Below are 18,811 nucleotides of genomic sequence, written 5' to 3'. Positions count from 1 at the left end.
AAACCGCCGAATGAAAGGATTTTTACATACCTTTCAAACGAGCATTTGTAAATTAAAATCCTTTTAGTATATTCGACGATACAGCTGTTTAAATATTGCCAGTTTTTCGAAAGTCGCACTTTTTGTCCTTTGTAAGCTGATAGTAATTTTGCCTGACAAAATTAAATTGCCTAAAGATTTGGTGTATAAAAACAAATGAAAAAAATCAACAAAAATATATTTTCACAAAGTACAAATATATACAATTACAAAAATCATAAAACATTACAAAAATTCATTGGTTTTCGCTTGCTATCCTTTCTATTTCGTCTATATGCTTCGGACATTTTCGGCTTAATACAACAGGACCATTCTCCGTGATTAAAATGTCATCCTCTATCCTTATACCAATGCCCCTGTACTGTTTCGGCAGTAATTTGTTATTTTCATTTACATAAATTCCTACAAACAATCCCATTATTAATCAAGATTATATCGCTCAATAGAAGTTCTTTGTTTGGTATTGTGACACTATTTATAGACCGCTCACAACCTGGCCTATTTCTCTCCGAAGTTTCTCGTCGTCACCAGAGAAGACGGCATTCTTTTCCACGGCATTCGGAACGAGGGATACCGAAGTATATAAGAACGACAGATTCATTTAGCAGGGCAGGCCAGTCAGTTATCAGTTATCGCGCGTAATAATGATTGTATTTCGAATCGAGTTGTTCGCCGTGTATTTTGAAATGTATTTGTTATTGGAATTGTTATGTTTTAGTTAGTAAAATAATAGATTTGAGATTGTAAATAAATTAGATGTGTTAGTTTGAGTTATTTGTAAGTATTAAATAAATTAAATAAGTGATGTAAAATAAAATAATATAAAGTAAGTCTTCCTTCATTTAAATTAAACTTAGTGGCTAAAAACATAAATAATAAAATAGTAAAGTCAACCGCGTAAATCAGTACAGTATCCACATCTTTCTAGACTTGGATAGCCTATCGTAAAAACTGTAGTATAGACCGAAAAAAACTCAAGAACATAAAGCTACTTCACTTCAGTAGAGTGAGTCTCTGTGATGTAGGTAAATATACTAAAAAACAGAAAGAAAGCTACTTCACTCCGTAGTGAGAAAATGGATAAAGAAGTCAGACATACCCCCATTTTCCCAAGTTTCCACTCCGTATAGAGGCATCGGCTTTATAGCAATCCTGTTTATGGTATCTCTGGCCCCTGTCTCTTCTCGTTATAATACCTAAACAGTTTTGTCCTGCCTTTAGTGTTCTTTGTTTTATTTTATTTGTGTAAGGCTCAATTTGCTTTGTTTATGTTGGGTGGCGGAATCAGCACTCGGCAAAGCACCCCGCAGAATCCTTATGGGAAATGGCTCTCTGTCAAATGCTCTGAAACTTTGGGTTCTGGTAGTCCTTGATGTGTAGAACAAAAGACTCAATGTGCGCGTAGCTCCAAAAAATCATGGTTTTAAGATATATTACTCTGAAGTTATAGGTACAGTGAGGACGTTTGAGTTGGAATAAATTCATTTTCTCCAGAATGGGTGACTCTGGTGGTAAATTACGAATCAGGTCGATTTTTATTTTTAAATTATAATTTTTTGGCATATGTATCATAATAGTGACGTCATCTATCTGTCGTCTGATAGCTCATTTGAAAGGTTATTCAATTATCTATTCACTAATATAAACAGTAACATAATTATTTATACAGGGTGCCCAAAAATTTTTTTTTAATTAAATTAATTGAGACAAAAAGAAGAATGTATATAATTTATTTAATTCGAAATACATTTTACTGTTGTCCGAAAACAGGAAAAAATGTTTATTTGATAAATAAATATTATTTTTCGCTTAAATTCAATATTAAAGCTGCCACCCACCTGCCTCTTAGCAGTTTGAACATTTAATTTAAGCAAAAAGTAATGTTTATTTTTCAAATTAATATTTTTTTCTGTTTTCTGACAGAAATGTTTTTCGAATTAAATAAATTACGTTACATACATTCTCAGGGCCGCGTTTAGGTCAATTGACGCCCTAGGCAATTCTCTAGTAGCCGCCCTTCAAGCATGTACCATTTTTGCGAAAAAAAAAATTGCAAGCAGATTTTTTTATTTAAATAAGAATACATAAAAATTGTCATTCCAGTTCGATCACATCAGATTTCTTTCTTGATTTTTCTTTGGAAAAATCATCTATAATGTCGTCATAATTTATCGCCTTTGTTACGTCACTTTCTATGGACAAAATCGACAAATTGTTAAGAAGATCTTGCGTCATACTTGATCGGAAATTATTTTCATGACTATTTTCAATTCTTGACATTTTCAGCGGACACGTTGGTTGGCATCTGGGAGGCACAAATAAATGCGCAAAGCAATATCAAAATTGGGGAAAATATCTTTCAATCCACCCTTTTTTAAATATTTAGATATGTCAATTATTGGTGATTGGTGATTTTATTGTCGTATCCTTTATGACCTATATGACCCTTTAAGTGAATGCATTCATGTATTATGAATGATGTAGGACCTACATTGTAGGTATCTATTAGTGCAGTCAGTGAGGGTATTTGTCTCCGAATTCCATCCTACTGCATCAATTTACTTAATATTTTCACTATAAGTAGGGAATAGCTCAAGAAACAAAGTCTACCCTATATCCTATGCTGCTTTTAACTTAGGGGTGGTTCCCACCCGTTCTCGGGGGGTGGAATTTTTTTTATCAAACTAACACCGGAAGTGACCACAGAACCTAATTCTAAGCAAAAACTGTTTTATAAATTTTTTTGAAAACTCAATACTTTTTGAGTTATTCGTGGTTAAAGATTTGCCATTTTCATTGAAAAATAATACTTTTCGGAGACTGTTTTTGGGAATACTATAAAAATTGTGCATCTAACGAAAAAAACATTTTTGTAGTTTATGAAAAATCAGAGAGATTCAATTTTTCATAAATCTTCTAGTTTTAATAAAAAAAGAGATGGTAGGTGAAAAAAAATTTTTTTTGGTGCATGCTCAAATCGGTGTATGCAACTTAAAATAACAGAGAAATGGTCGATTTTAGGGGTATAATGCTACGAACACCTTTTGTAGCGCTTGAAAAGACCTTTAAAACGAGAACTGTTAAATGTCGGTTACGTTTTCAAACTAAGCGAGATATGGTGCAAAAAAACTTATGACTAATGTATTTTAAGGAAAAATGAGTATAAAATAAGAAATAGTATATATATAAATATAGAAAAAAAAGTATATTTAACCCCTCATCCACCAGAATTGAAATGCATCGTTTTCCTTCTACAATATCTTCTACTATAGTATTATTTCTATATTCAAAAAGTTGAAGGTTTGGAGTTAAAATGAATGGTTTTTGAAAAGAATAAAGTGACAAGAGATACGTAAAAATACCTTACAAACATGTAGGTTTTCTTTTAGATAACAATTTTATTTTTCTTTCATTACTGTATCTCATTATCATTTTCGAGTTACATGGAGAAAAAGTAAGATTTTTAAAAAAATTTAAAAATGCTCTCCATAATTTGATCTAATTTTTTTTAAAAACCATACATTTTAAACCCGTCCAACTTGTTGAGCATAGAAATAACACTATAGTAAAAGGTATTGTAGAAGCAAAACGATGCATTTAAATCTGGTGGATGATACATATTTCACATTTTATCTTAAAATAAATTAATCATCCTTTTTTGTTGCACTATATATCGCTTAGTTTGAATGTAATCGAAATTTAACATTGCGGTCGTTTTAAAGGTCTTTTCAGGCAGTACTTACAAAAGATATTGATAGCATTATACCCTTAAAATCGACCATTTCTCTGTTATTATGTTGAACACACCGATTTGAGCATAAAAATAATAATTTCTCAAAATTACGCCCCTACAGTAATAATAGTATGTACTGAGTACTTATCAAATATAATTTTATATTATCTAATTGAATGAAATGCAACACTGATAATGTTCTTTTTACCGCACAGTAAATTGACAAACTGTTTATGTATTTCTATTCACATAGAATACCTATTACTAATACTAAATTGAAAGATCTTTGAACTTGAACTGTTAATCTTATATCCACTGTTTATTTGAAATATTGCTTATACGGGATTAATACTTAAGACGGGCCGCCGCAAGAAAGTAGTCTCAGGACCTTGTTTATTTTACATCCCTTGCAGGCCCGTTATCGTCGGCCCTGGATGTACTTAAATGTTATTCGATTTCAATTTTTATATACAAATATTTTTTGTGTAAAATTTTTGCCGCCCTCTCATAATTTGCCGCCCTAGGCAGCTGCCTATATTGCCTAATGGATAAACCAGCCCTGTACATTCTTCTTTCTGTCTCAATTAATTTAATTAAAAAAAAATTGGACACCCTGTATAAATAATTATGTTAATGTTTATATTATTGAATAGAGAATTGAATAACCTTTCAAAAGAGCTATCACACGACCCCTATTATTATTTAAAAAAATCATCGATTGCCTCATCACGCCCAGATGGATGACGTCACTAGTATGATATATATGCCAAAAAATTATAATTTAAAAATAAAAATCGACCTGATTCGTAATTTATCTCCAGAGTTGCCCATTCTGGAGAAAATGAATTTATTCCAACTTAAATGTCCTCACTGTACCTATAACTTCAGAGAACTTCAGAGGCTTATATCTTAAAACCATGATTTTTTGGAGCTACGCGCCCATTAAGTCTTTTGTTGTACACATCAAGGACTACCAGAACTCAAAGTTTCAGAGCATTTGACAGAGAGCCATGTCCCATAAGGTTTCTGCGGGGTCCTTTCTCGTTAAGGGCGTAGGCGCAAAATTTCGCGCCAATGTGTTTTAAATGCATTCATTTTTTTCGAAACCTGAGAAAACTAATAAGTATTTTTGAAAAATTTAAAAGTCTAATAAAATATTACATTATTACCGAGGGCCGGAAGTCCCTTAGAATAAACAAAAAGTTTCTTTTGAATGAGAAATTTAAAATTAAAAATCACACTAAATTTTCTCTTTTTTACCCCTGTAACTTATTAAAATAACCATTATAGAAGTTTTCAAGGATTTTCGGCCCTCGGTAATAACGTAATCTTTCATTCGGAGTTTAAATTTTTCAAAAATATTTATTAGTTTCTCAGGATTCGAAAAAAAAATGAATGCATTTAAAACACATTGGCGCGAAATTTTGCGCCTACTCCCTTAATAAAGTAATGTATTATTTATGTCAATTCTTTGCTGAGTCACACAAGTAATTCAGTAGTGTCCATATATTAGATCTCCCAATTAGTATGTTGAATTGCTTACCTGGCTCTATGGTAATGATCATCCCAGGTTCGATCTGAACATTTCTCGTTACTGTAGGAGTATCATGAATATCCATTCCTAAATAATGGGAGACGTGATGAGGACACAATTGGTACGCCGCCTAAAAAAATTTACATATTTATTTATTTATTAAACAGAAGAACCCTTTTTAAAAATTTATTACTAACCTGTCATGAAGTTCAAAAATATATCACAAACGTTAAAAATATGAAGAGATTAATTTTATATTGGGTCTTAGAGCAAAATAAAAATTCAAAAAGGGAGTTCTAACCACTAAGCAACATGAATTTTTTCAGATTTTTCAAAAGAGTGGATTCATATATACAGTATGTCCCTGTAAGTTGATTCCATATGGAAAACTTTTTTATTTTTTCAATTAGAAGGATGTAATTGCATATTAGAATATAGTTTTTAATTCCAAACAACTTTTCATAATAGCAATTTTCAATATTGTGAAAAATAAAGCTACTTTACTCTTGAGTGAAATTCAAACTTTTTGACATACCTCGTATAACATTCATAAAATTTGATATCTGATGGTTGAATCTTGGGTTTTGGACCATGCAGAACTTTTTATAAAGAATAGCTTTTTTTCGTAAAATTAATAATAAAAAAGTTTTCTCTATGGATACAACTTACAGGGACATACTGTATGTTACCGGCCAAACCCGATTTCAGGATAAATTGTTTGTCCTGAATGCGTTAGGATAAACTAGTTTTGCCTAGGCCAAACTAGTTTGTCCTAAACACGATAGGATAAACTAGTTTGGCCTAGGCCAGACTAATTTATGCTGATATTAATACGGACATTTCAGAATAAACTGACTAAAATACTCTGCAATTGGAAAATATCATTCTTATTAAAAGATAATGACTCGTCGTTAAAACTAATGGAAACTGGAAATACAAACTAGTTTGGCCTAGGCCAAACTAGTTTATCCTAACGCATTTTTGTTTATCCTAACGCAAAACTAGTTTTGCCAAACTAGTTTGTCCTGAAATCGGGTTTGGCCGGTGACATATACATTATTTAGAATCATAAAGTACTTGCATTTTACAAAGAATTTTTTATGAAACCTCAGAACGCACTACTTAATAAATCTAAAAAAAATAGAAATGGAGTTCTATTGACTACCAATCTATTTCCAATCAAATTATTGGAGTCTCCAGGACGTACAAGAGTATAACTTGGTTGATATTCAAGTTTATGGATTTACATTAAAATTAAACTAACAAAAATTCACAAATAATATTGGTTTACTTTACAAGCATTCGGATTCCAAAAAAGTTTAATTTAAAAAGCTTACATCCTTAGAAAAACTCGAAAACGACAGATTAAGACAAGGTAAATTAAATACATGAAGAACAGTGTATATTTAAAAAAATGACGATTTGAGCGGGGCGTAAGGAAATGGGCGAGTCACAAAGTTTCACAAAAAAAGCAAATATTTTGCGAAATGAACATCAGATCGAAAAACTAAAAAATATGTAAAAGAATAAGTTTTTCAACCTAATAAAAATATTTGTAAATTAAATATTTTTAAAAGATTTTTAATTGAAAAACTTTATTGGCCCATTTCCTGGTGACAACCTCCAAGGCTTCTACAATATGCAAGCCAAATGGATGCTGCAGTGAAGACTAAAGGGAAGGAATTCTACACTATGCAATTCACAACCCCCGTCTGCAGCGTGGTAAAGTAACTAGGTCCATTTTCCGTTGGAACTTTACCACGCTGCAGACGGGGGTTGTGAATTGCATAGTGTAGAATTCCTTCCCTTTAGTCTTCACTGCAGCATCCATTTGGCTTGCATATTGTAGAAGCCTTGGAGGTTGTCACCAGGAAATGGGCCAATAAAGTTTTTCAATTAAAAATCTTTTAAAAATATTTAATTTACAAATATTTTTATTAGGTTGAAAAACTTATTCTTTTATTTAGCAGATGCCGCTAGGCACCTACTACCATCTCGTCAGTTGCGGTGGGAGATTAATATGTCGAAGATTTTTGCCTGGGCCAGAGAAAAGCAGCCTATGTAGTCTCTGATGAACCTCTAATAAGAGGTGAAATCGTCGATAAGAGTGCTGGCTGTACTCTCTGATCTGAGTAAAAATTAAGACAGTTTTGGTTTCGCACCGCAACTGAATGAATAAAAATGGTATACATTTTTATTTTTAAAAAATATGTGTTTAATATTCGTCAAAAATCTAACGAATGATAATAAACACGATTTCCCACTGAGGGGGATTACTTTAAAATTTTAAATAGGAACCCTGCAATATTTCGCGAAATGAAAATCACATAGAAAAACTGAAAAATGTGTGTTCAATATTTTTGAAAAATCTATCGAATGACACCAAATACGACCCACCACGGATGTGGGGTGGGGGTTACTTTAAAATCTTAAATAGGAACCCCCATTTTTTTTTATTGCAAATTTGGATTCCTTACGTAAAATTAAGTAACTTTTATTCGAGACGTTTTTTTGAACTATGGATAGATGGTGCTATAACCGGAAAAAACGCTTTTTGGAAATGAAATAAAATTAAAAATGGAAAATCCCCACTAAAATAGAAAACATTCATTGACAGATATGATTAAAATCTTACCTTCATCAAAAAGTTATTTGATGGCTGAGCTCCTAATAATCCTACTTCTTGTAATCGTTTTCCCAACAAATAACACATACTTTCAAACAACGTATCGAGTGACGGAAACTTATTGCACATGGCTATCAGTTCGTTATTTACATCATACACCACTTCGTATATCTGACGCTGCTCTTTTGAAAATTTTCCACTGACTGGCCAAGTTCTCGTAACGTCACTAGAGTATCCATGATATTCACAACCTAAAAAAATATCTATTGTATTTAATGGTAATAAACTACAATTTTAATTGAAAATGACTCAGTTCTCAAGCTCGAAAAACAGTTTTCAAAAGACAATTTAAATTGGTCTCAATCAATATATTTTCTTAAATTTTGAAAACTAGCCAACTAATGTTTATTGATAGCGATATCCGAAGTGGAAATCGAAACGTCAAATAATAATATGATGTGTTTATTTTTGAATATGCTTTAGTTTTCTTAATATATGAAGATGAATAATATGAAATAAAAGAAAATAAATTAAGTGTTTTTATTTAAATAAATATAAGTGTCTAAAAATATAAATCAGTAATTTCGGAGTAATAAAAATATTACAATATATGTACTTATTGTAATCATTATTACATATTGTAAATAAATGGGATGTTAAAAAAATTATTTAATTTTATCACAGAAGAGTGTGGCTCTAAGTGCATTATTTAAGAGGCTACAGTAGCGTCATCAAAACGGAAAACGCGTTCCAAGATTGCGGCTTTAATTTTGAATATTTTGGTGAGATATAATTTGACACACATATTTGTAATATAGTAAAGAATGGCGGCACAGAGCCCAATTAGAGAAATATGTTAGCATTGTATAACTAGACCATAGTAACTCAAACTAATGTCGAAATTTGTTGGATTTTATTTGAGACAGTCACTAGATGTCACCACTCTTTCTATCTCAATTGAATAGAAATCTACTAATATTTTTTTAGCTACGCTATAATAGATGGTGCCGCGATAACTAAAGTCAGCGTCCATTTTGTTCCTCTAAATTCAGTCTACCAGTGTTGCAATATCTCATAGACAGTGATATAGTGGCAATAAGTGTATTTACACCTACAGTTTAGTGTTTCCGTGAAGAATATTAATATTTTTACCGTATAGGAAATCTATAAAATATTCGAGGTAAGTAAAATATTTAAATCCTACGTTTTTAAAATTTAAATAAAAAATTTACACATGAAAGATTGTATGTATAAAGGGAACCGAGTAAAATTTTGACATGCGTCAAAATTTTCAATGTGATTTAAATATATTCATTTTTTAAGATTCCTGAGAAAACTAATAAATGTTTTTGAAAAATTTAAACGAGTTAGAATTAAAAATTACATTATTACCGAGGGCCGAATATCCCTGAAAACTTCTATAATGTTTATTTTAATAAGATACATCGGTGAAAATAAAAAAGAAAATTTAGTGTGATTTTTAATTGAAAATATTTCATTTAAAAGAAACTTTTTATTTATTCTAAGGGACTTCGGCCCTCGGTAATAAAGTAGTCTTTCATTCTGCATTTAAATTTTTCAAAAATACTTTTGAAACTTTTATACTTTAGTATAAAAAACAAATATAAACAAAAATACTTTATGACTAAGTTTTCACTCTAATGGCATATAACATATCCCACCAGAATGAAAACAATGGGAACCTTCTCTGGTTACACCTCCGAGGCTTCTACAATTTGCAAGCCATACGGATGCTGAGACTAAGGAAGATGAGGGAATTCTACAATTTACAATTCACGTCACATCTGCTCAGCGCGGTAAAGTTCCAACGAGACTGGTTCCCTTCATACTCCACACAGAGTAAATGTAAATCAAAAATGAAAATGAACTTTACCGCGCTGAGCAGATGTGACGTGAATTGTAAATTGTAGAATTCCCTCATCTTCCTTAGTCTCAGCATCCGTATGGCTTGCAAATTGTAGAAGCCTCGGAGGTGTAACCAGAGAAGGTTCCCATTGTTTTCATTCTGGTGGGATATGTTATATGCCATTAGAGTGAAAACTTAGTCATTTGCTAGCAGTTGCCGCTAGGGCATCTATGCCATTTCGTTCGTTGCAATTCGGGACTGCACGCTGGGGTTTGTTTTGGTTGGATCGGGGAGAGCAGCATATGTGCCTCCTGATGAGAGACTAATAAGTTTCGAAACCGGTAGAGGTGCTTGCAGCACTCTCTGATTGGACTGGAATATGGTTCGGCTGTATTTTCGTTTTGCAACGAAATTGAAAATGGTTATTCATTTTTAAAAATACTTTAGTTTTTTAGGATTCGAAAAAAAAAGAATTCATTTAAAACACATTGAAAATTTTGACATGAATAAAAATTTTGCATTTTGCTCCGTTCTCCTTAAAAGCAACTCATTTTGTTTTCTTTCTTAAAAAATTATAATTTTGAAACTTTACACAAAGTTTCTTTTTTAAACAATGATATAAATTATTTTTATATATTACCGTATTTTAAAGCCATAGGCGCAAAATTTCGTGATAATGTGTTTTCAAAGCATTAATTTTTTTCGAATCCTGAGAAAACTATTAAGTATTTTTGAAAAATTTAAACGCAGAATGAAAGATTGCCTTATTACCGATGGTCAATAGTCCCTAAAAACTTCTATAATTTTTATTTTAATAAGTTACAGGGGTGAAAAAAAGAGAAAATTTAGTGTGATTTTTAATTACAAATATCTCATTCAAAACCTTTAGTAAGTTAGTTATGGTAGGGGAGCCCCAGCGGGGATTTTTGCAGTTACTCGAGTGCGTCAGATTATCATATGGGGAAAAACTTGGTACCCTGAAGATATACCTCTACCATATATTGGCTCTTAACACAGGGGCGTTCGTTAAGGGGGGTCCGAAAACAAATTTATCCTTAAAAAAACTAGAAATTGTCAGATTAAGATAAGGTAAGTTAAGTACATGCGAAAGAGTATATATTTTAAAAATCTGACGATTTGAGCAGGGCGTAAGGAAATGGGAGAGTCCCAAAGTTTCACAAGAAAAAAGCGAATATTTCTCGAAATGAATGACAGATCGAAAAACTGAAAAATATGTGTTCAATATTTTTGAAAAATCTCGAACGATACCAAACACGACTTCTCACGGAGAGGGGAGGGGAGGTAAATTTAATATTTTAAATACGAATTCCGCGATATTTCTCGAAATGAACGTCAGATCGAAAAACTGTAAAATACACTTATTCAATATTTTTAAAAAATCTATCGAATGGTACTAAACACGACCCACCACGGAGGTGTGGTGGAGGTTACTTTAAAATCTTAAATAGGAGCCCCCATTTTTATTGCAGATTTGGATTCCTTACATAAAAATAAGTAACTTTTATTTAACGGTTTTATTTAACGGGTAAATAAAGAAAACTTTATTTAACTTTTTTTGGTTTTAGGACCTACTCTTCAAAACCCAATATGTCGCCATAACGCTCGAGGGACTGCACATTTAGCATGCTTTGCTCCCATACAACGGTACAATATTTCAAAATCTCTAAATTTTAAAGAACCGCTTGGATTGCCATGAAATTTGCCATACACATAGCTAACAAGTCAAAGAATAAAAGTGATATTGTACCGTTGTGTGCTTTTGCCTTGGGGTGTGTTTCGCCCCTTCTCGACGGTGAAAAACTATATGTCCAATATAAGTCCGGAAATTAATAAAATGATTAATTTTAAGCAACCCTGCTCTATAGAGTTTTTTCATTAATACTCTTTTAGTTATTTGCGAGTGAATATATTAGTGCAGTCACTGAAGGTGGATATGAGCTATGACCTCCGATTTCGTTAAACCTCCATCGATTTGCATGAAAATTGGTGAGTGGTTAGAGGATATCTTAAGGAAGAAAGGTGACGTGGTGCCAACTTGCGCTTTTACCCTGGGGGTGGATGCCACCCCTTCTCGTGGGTGAAAATTATTTTATTAAAAATAACCCCATAATGCGGTAGAGGGACAAATTATAAGCAAAATTTGTTATATAAAGTTAAAATTAAAATTAAAATAAATCAAAACTTTTTGAGTTATCAAAGATCAAAGATTTTAATTTTTCGTAAGAAAAATGCATATTTTTAACCGATTTTTCATAAATAATTCAAAAACTATAAGATTTTGCAAAAAGTATTACTAAAATTGAATCTAATAAAAAATAAAATAAACTATTTACTAGAAAAACCTTTTAATTTTAACTAAGTAATTGAATTTTATATTTTTTGGCCAGTACCCAAATCTAAGTAGGTATTCAAGCTTAAATAACGGGAAAATGATGCATTTTATAACATAAACTTATTAAATATTTGTCAAAAAACTGCTACATATCAAATTAGCTCCCGAACAAGTTGATAGCATTAAAATTTATGCTAAAAAAATTTTTCAAAATTTATATTTTAAAATTTTTTCCAAAATGTTATTGTTTCTTTAATAACTCCGTTAATTTTTACGATCTCAGGTTCGCCTGAAAACCATTTAAAAGATAATTCCAAGATCTATTAAACCACGTTGAATTTAATCTTTTAAACCTCTTACTTTTTTAAAAATAAAAGGTTAAATGGCCCCGGTTACATGGTTCTCGCAGCAAAATTTAAGCTTTAAAAGTCTCTATCTCGGTAATTTTGTACCCTACCGAAATACTAAAAAGGGTATAATATTTGATACAGAAAAAACTAAAATTTGGTTATATATCATTTTTTACGTATATTTAGTATTTTTAAAGTTATTATCAAAGGAAAATGAAAAGTACGATAATTTTAAAAATTCTGCTTTTTTGAATTATACCTTTTTTTCAAAAATATGCATTTTTAACCGGTCAAAATTATTGAAATCATTACTTACACTAATATATAGAAATTCTTGTAAGGTTTACTATAAATTTTAATTTTTGTGGAAACTGCGAATGTTTTATTTTTCACTTTTTTCTGAAAAATTCGAAAGGGTGGTTCTCTTATTTTCATCATAACTAGTTTAATTTTAATGCTATTAACTTCTTCGTAAGCTCAATTGATAGGTATTCCGAAGGGTACACGACAATTATACCGAAATCATTAGACCGAAAGCAGTAGACCAAACTCATTGGACCGAAAAGAACTTTACCGAAACCTCACTAGAGCGAACAGCATTAGACCGAAATGGTACATATTATGTAAATTAAAAAAGATTGCAGTAAATTATGCGAAGATTTTGTATATCTGTCTTTTTGTTTATTGAATTTTTTTGTATTATTTTATATAATAAAATTCGTCTATATTATAGACCGTGTAAATTTTTACTCTGTACAGTCTGATATGAAATAATTTTCATCCGTTAAACAAATTAGTGAAGGTAAAAATAAATTAAGGCTAGAGTGACGTGAACGCCATTTTAATTGTTTCTAATAATAATCCAAATAACATTTAGTTGTATTGTAGTTACATTTGTCTTATCTCTTTTACTGCGACAAGTAAAACGAAAAAGAAAAAAATAACCAAAAAAGAAAGCAAAAAATAACAACCTCTAAACTCGCCAGTAGGTAGTTTGTGTTGCCAGTCCTAAGTCTGGGTAAAGGATGAAGGGAGGTTGATGCTACCCTTGCTCAGATTACAATCCTGTTTGAGCACGCTGTATTATGTACTTATGCTTTCCGGTCTCCTACTGTTCGGTCTAGTGAGGTTTCGGCAAAGTGCTTTCCGGTCTAATGAGTTCGGTCTACTGCTATCGGTCTAATGATTTCGGCTTTATTACAGTAAACCATTCCGAAGTACTTTGCCAAGAGCTTAGCAGGTATATTTTATAAAACGCACCGTTTTCAAGTTATTTAAGCTTGAATACTTAGATCTGAGTACTCGTCGAAAAAAATATACATTCAATTACCCATTTTTGGCAATAACTTTTTTTTGTAATAACTTTTTTGCAAATTATTATAGTTTTTGAGTTATGTGTGAAGAACAGCTTTAAAACAAGCATGTTTTTACGAAAAAATAAAAAATTTATCTTTAATACATCAAAAAGTATTGATTTATATTAATAACTATATACATCAAATTTTGCTTAGAATGTGTCCCTGTATCGGTTTGTCGTATTATTTTTAATAAAATAATTTCCATTCCCGAGATTTTGAGAAGGGGTGGCATTCACATTATATCAATTATATTAACATAATATCAATTTGCTTAGTTATGTTATTTAGGTATGTGACATCCACGTTGCACCTCTCATTTTAAAAATTAATTACTCAGTGATTTGACAACCGATTTTGAAAAACTTTATATCGCTGGATAGGTGAATGACATTTCTTTCAATTTACAAAAAAATATACTGGGTGTTCCATGAAAAAAAAGTCAACAACGTTTTTTTCAAAAATCCGCCATTTTTCTTTTCGTATTTGAAAGCGATATAGAAAATTCAATCCATTCAGACAAAACTTTCACTAAAATAAAACATTTCAGCGAAAACCGCATATTTCTGTCTTGAGCCGTTTAGAAGTTATATGCAGTTAAAATGGGGAAAAATATAAGTGGACACCCGGTATTATTTGTTGGTGCAACTGGACATTAATTTTTGAGTTATTTGCGAAAAACTGTCTAAAAACATGGTTATTTTGTTAAAAAATGAACATATTCACTCACAAATAACTCGAACATAACCTTGACTTAGTGAAAAAACTCAATAAAACAAAAGGTTCTTAAAATTAGTCAGTTTTCCATTTGGACGTATATTTTATAACCGCCGAGAAGTAGTAAAACTTACCTCCAAGGCAAAAGCACACATCGGCACAAAATCATTTTTTTTCTTTGACATGTTAGCTATGCGTACGCCAAATTTCATGTCAATCCAAGTGGTTCCTTAAAATTTACAGCAAAAACCGTGAGAAAATGTACTATTTCTGTTTATTCTAACGTACTCTAGGTTTATAACCAATGCGTTTTGCCTGTACAAACGTATGGAGAAGAGACTTTAACACCGACGCAAAAATCCGCAAATAAACTCAGAGTTACACAACGAGCCATGGAACGTGCAATGCTAAACGTGAGCCTTCGAGACCACAAAACAAACCAACAAATCACCAACAAATCAGGCAAAGATCAAAGACGTCATCGAAATAGCTACAACGCTTAAATGGAACTGGTCAGGACACTTAGCTAGAACACAAAATGGACAATGGATACGAAGAATCATGGAATGGAGGCCCAGAAACTATAAAAGAAGCTTAAATGGAACTGGTCAGGACACTTAGCTAGAACACAAAATGGACAATGGATACGAAGAATCATGGAATGGAGGCCCAGAAACTATAAAAGAAGCCGATCACGACCACCGACTAGATGGACCGACGACATAAAAAGAGAAACTGGTTACAAGCGGCCCAGTGTAGAGAACACTGGAAAGAACTAAGGGAGGCCTATGTCCAGTAGTTGGCATGATTGGCTGATTGATAATGAAGGGACTTTCTGTAATAACGTAATCTTTCATTCTGCTTTTAAATTTTTCGACTGTAATAATATACGCCGTCTGTAATAACGTAACGGGCCGTCTGTAATAACTTAATATTTCATTCTTATTTTAAATTTTTCGAAAATATATGCCCTTAATTATTAACATCATGAATCCCTTGAATATGCCATTTGGTATATTAAAATTTTAATGAAGGTGATTTTGAATTTAAATAATGTTACTTCAGTAATAAATAAATGGCTTTTTACAGATGTCTGGAAACTGGAAATATATGTGCGTATTTTAAGTATGGTTTATCACCTTATAAAAGTCCTGGATTAAGACTCTTCAGATTTCCAATAAAAAATCTTTTGACTTGTAAAAAATGGATAGTACACTCTGGTAAATAAATATTAACTTTATATTTTTGTATTTTACACCGTTACGCAATTAACTTGAAATTTTTTTTATTTTTTTTTCCATTATTTTTTCATTATTGCCCCAATGCACGCGTTCATATTCCATCCATCCATCCAATGGCACTACAGCCCAAATCGAGCCTTGGTCTCCTTCAATAAGCTTCTCCAATCATTTCGATTTACCGCTGTTCTTTTCCATGAACGCGTTCCCAAGAAGTTCCTGGCATCCTCATCGACTTCGTCTTCCCATCTCTTTTTAGGTCTTCCAACAGGTCTTCTTCCCTGCATTCTTGCATTCAGCAATTTTCTGGGGATTCTATTCTCATGCATGCGGACCACGTGCCCTGCCCACCGTAATATCTGCAGTTTAGTGTATTGTGCTAGAGTTTGTTCGCTATATTGCTCGTGTATTTCTATGTTATACCTAATTCGCCAGTTGTTATTGTCACTTATTGGGCCCAGTATCCTACGCAATATTTTTCTTTCAAACATATCTAATGCATTGGCAGATTTCTGTGTCACCACCCATGTTTCACAGCCATAACTTACTATGGGCCTGATTATTGTTTCATAGACCCGGAGTTTTGTTTTTATTTTTTTTCCATTATTTTTTCATTATTGCCCCAATGCATGCGTCATATTCGAGATGCATTAATTTGAATTTTATGTTTTTGTTGGTACAATAACTCCTGTGTTAACAGCCAACTGTACTAACAGCCAGTTTCAAAATTGTCCAAACCAATTTTATGTAGATTCCTTATTTATGATCTGGTATTTACGGCCAGCTTTATAATGCGGACGAATCCAAATAATCTCATATAATTTTGAAAGCCCATTTCATAGAAATTGAGCTGTTGATATCGATCAAATATTCTTGTCTGCTTTATGCAAATACCAAATGAGAGTGAGGTATCTGTTCCTCCAGATTGTGTTGTTGAGACATCCTGCTGTTCTGTTCTCCCATTCTCGAGAAAATAAGTTTATTCTAACCCAAACGTCCTCACTGTATGATCTGTAAGTTTCATCCGTTCAAAGTGCTCATTTTTGAAAAAAAAATGTTTAAAGTAAAATTTTTAATTTTTTTTTTAATTTGAAAAAAAATCCTTTTTTTTTAAATAACTTAAAAATTATTCGTGATACCAAAAATCTCAAAGAGTAAAAAAATGTATGTCTTGCATTTTTCCATGTTTTGAATGTTTTTATTTTCCTGTAAGACAAACATTGGTTAAGATATGCCTGTCCAAAATTTGCACATACTCGTGATTAGTGACTCGTTCAAAATATTTTAACTATAGCATGCTACAGCGTTTTCAAAAATAATCACTTTGAACCCATGAAACTTACGGATCATATATACAGTTGAGTCCGCGAATCTTTACCCGTGCGTCATCATTTAAAGCATACGAAATAAGGCGATGATAAGTCGGAAATTGAAATTTACTTTGCGTTTAGTAAATTTCAATTTCCGACTTATCATCGACTTACTTCGTACGCTTTAAATGATGACGTACGGCTAAAGATTCCCAGACTCAACTGTAAACAATAAATTATAAGTAAAGTAACCCCAATCTGAAATTTTAATTGCACGTTTATCTCTATTAAATCATTATAAGTTTATTTTTAATTTTGTTATATTAATATAATTCTAATGTTGAATGGGTTGCATGTGAGACTTCATTTTGAATGAAGTAAAAGACAGCCGTACTCTCAATCATTTATTGTAATTTCCGACAAAATAACTTCCTGTCGGAAGTTACAATAAATGATTGAGAGTACGTCTGTCTTTTACTTCATTTAATCTAATTCTATCTAATTTTGTAAAACTTCGAAGTTCGTCCGTCCATCTCATCCGCGGTCTTCCTCTTTTTCTTTTCTGTTTCCATGGTCGCCAGTGTAGACTTCGCTTATTCCATCTTCCATCTTTTTGCAGCAGAACGTGGCCGGCGAAATTCCATTTAAGTTGTGCAACCTGTCTTGATACATCGTTCTCCTTTGTTTTTCTCTTATCCACGAATGTCTTTTCCTGTCTTTAAGACCGATACCCAGCATCTGTCTTTCCATTGGTCTTTGTGTTTTGGATATTCTGTCAATGTTTTCTTTTGTGAAAGTCAAAAATCCATGTTTTTGAGCCATATGTGATAACTGGTAATATGCACTGGTTGATTACTTTCGTTCGAATATTATTGAGGGTACTTTTTATGCTTTTAAAGTATACATATGATAGTTTAATATTGTGAATATAATTGAATATATTTTGAATACAGAAATTAAATTGTTTTTTTTTCTTTACTGTACAGAAAGTTGATTTTTTTCAGTGGTGCTAAATATTAATATTGTTGTAGGGAATGCCGCATTGGGAATTCTCGAGTTTAGCGAGCGGATTTAAAAAAAATATATACAGTAAGCATTTTGATGAAATTTTTTTAAACAACGAAATATTTATCCGCTACTGCTGTACCAAAAAAATACAGTGAGGAAGAAGAGGAAGCTTTGTTACCGACACCACGTGTTTTACATACGTATTCGAGAACAAAACAACCATCAACCAGTGACGATATAGTTTCTAACAGTGATAATTCTGAACTTAACGATTTTGTCGCTATCACCATTGGTCAAGAAAAAAAATTTATAATTATCATACACTTGAAAGGAAATTGTCTGCATCTCGAAAACGGATTAATCTTCTGGAAACTCGTATAACAGTACTAAAAAGGAGTCCGGTTAAGATTGGACAAAATCTGTACAAACTGTACCAAAGCCACAAAATCAGTTTTCCGCTGCGTTGCTGAAAATGCAGTTGCATAAGAAAAACGAAAGTGGTCACCAATAGAAAAAAACTGCTATTGAAATTTTTTATAAAGGACCTAGCACGTATAAATTTCTGCGTCGAAAAGGAGTTGCATTACCAGCGGGTCCAACACTAAAAACATGGATTGCAAACTTTACCTGTAACACCGGTTTCAATAAAAAACATATTTTATATTATAAAAAATAAAGCAG

At 31.9% G+C, this 18,811-nt stretch overlaps 1 protein-coding gene and 1 long non-coding RNA gene across 2 annotated transcripts; one reads left to right on the top strand and one right to left on the bottom strand.

The window, feature by feature from the left end:
* Positions 1-200: 200 nt before the first annotated feature.
* LOC126892079 (xaa-Pro aminopeptidase 3-like) lies at positions 201-8,191 on the bottom strand. The gene is made up of 3 exons (XM_050661508.1): positions 7,942-8,191; positions 5,316-5,436; positions 201-441 (listed from the first exon to the last, which is right to left on the bottom strand). The coding sequence occupies exons 1-3, from the start codon at positions 8,059-8,061 to the stop codon at positions 275-277; spliced, it is 408 nt and encodes a 135-aa protein (XP_050517465.1). The 5' UTR covers positions 8,062-8,191; the 3' UTR covers positions 201-274.
* Positions 8,192-8,802: 611 nt separating this feature from the next.
* On the top strand, positions 8,803-18,553 carry LOC126892522 (uncharacterized). Its single transcript, XR_007700888.1, has 3 exons — positions 8,803-9,112; positions 15,664-15,794; positions 18,154-18,553. It is a non-coding gene; the product is annotated as an uncharacterized LOC126892522 (long non-coding RNA).
* Positions 18,554-18,811: the final 258 nt, after the last annotated feature.

Source organism: Diabrotica virgifera, chromosome 9 (assembly GCF_917563875.1).
Source record: "Diabrotica virgifera virgifera chromosome 9, PGI_DIABVI_V3a".
Classification (NCBI taxonomy): domain Eukaryota; kingdom Metazoa; phylum Arthropoda; class Insecta; order Coleoptera; family Chrysomelidae; genus Diabrotica; species Diabrotica virgifera.
Note: the sequence above shows the minus strand (reverse complement) of the source record. Positions and strands in the feature narration are given on the sequence as shown.

What these genes read in the sequence shown, in the direction of transcription:
- LOC126892079 (XM_050661508.1), bottom strand. Translation starts at nt 8,061, where the DNA reads ATGTGCAATAAGTTTCCGTCACTCGATACGTTGTTTGAAAGTATGTGT. An exon ending in CAAATAACTTTTTGATGAAG is followed by an intron (nt 5,437 to 7,941) that starts GTAAGATTTTAA and finishes AAATTTTTTTAG; the next exon opens with GCGGCGTACCAATTGTGTCC. An exon ending in GATCATTACCATAGAGCCAG is followed by an intron (nt 442 to 5,315) that starts GTAAGCAATTCA and finishes GATTGTTTGTAG; the next exon opens with GAATTTATGTAAATGAAAAT.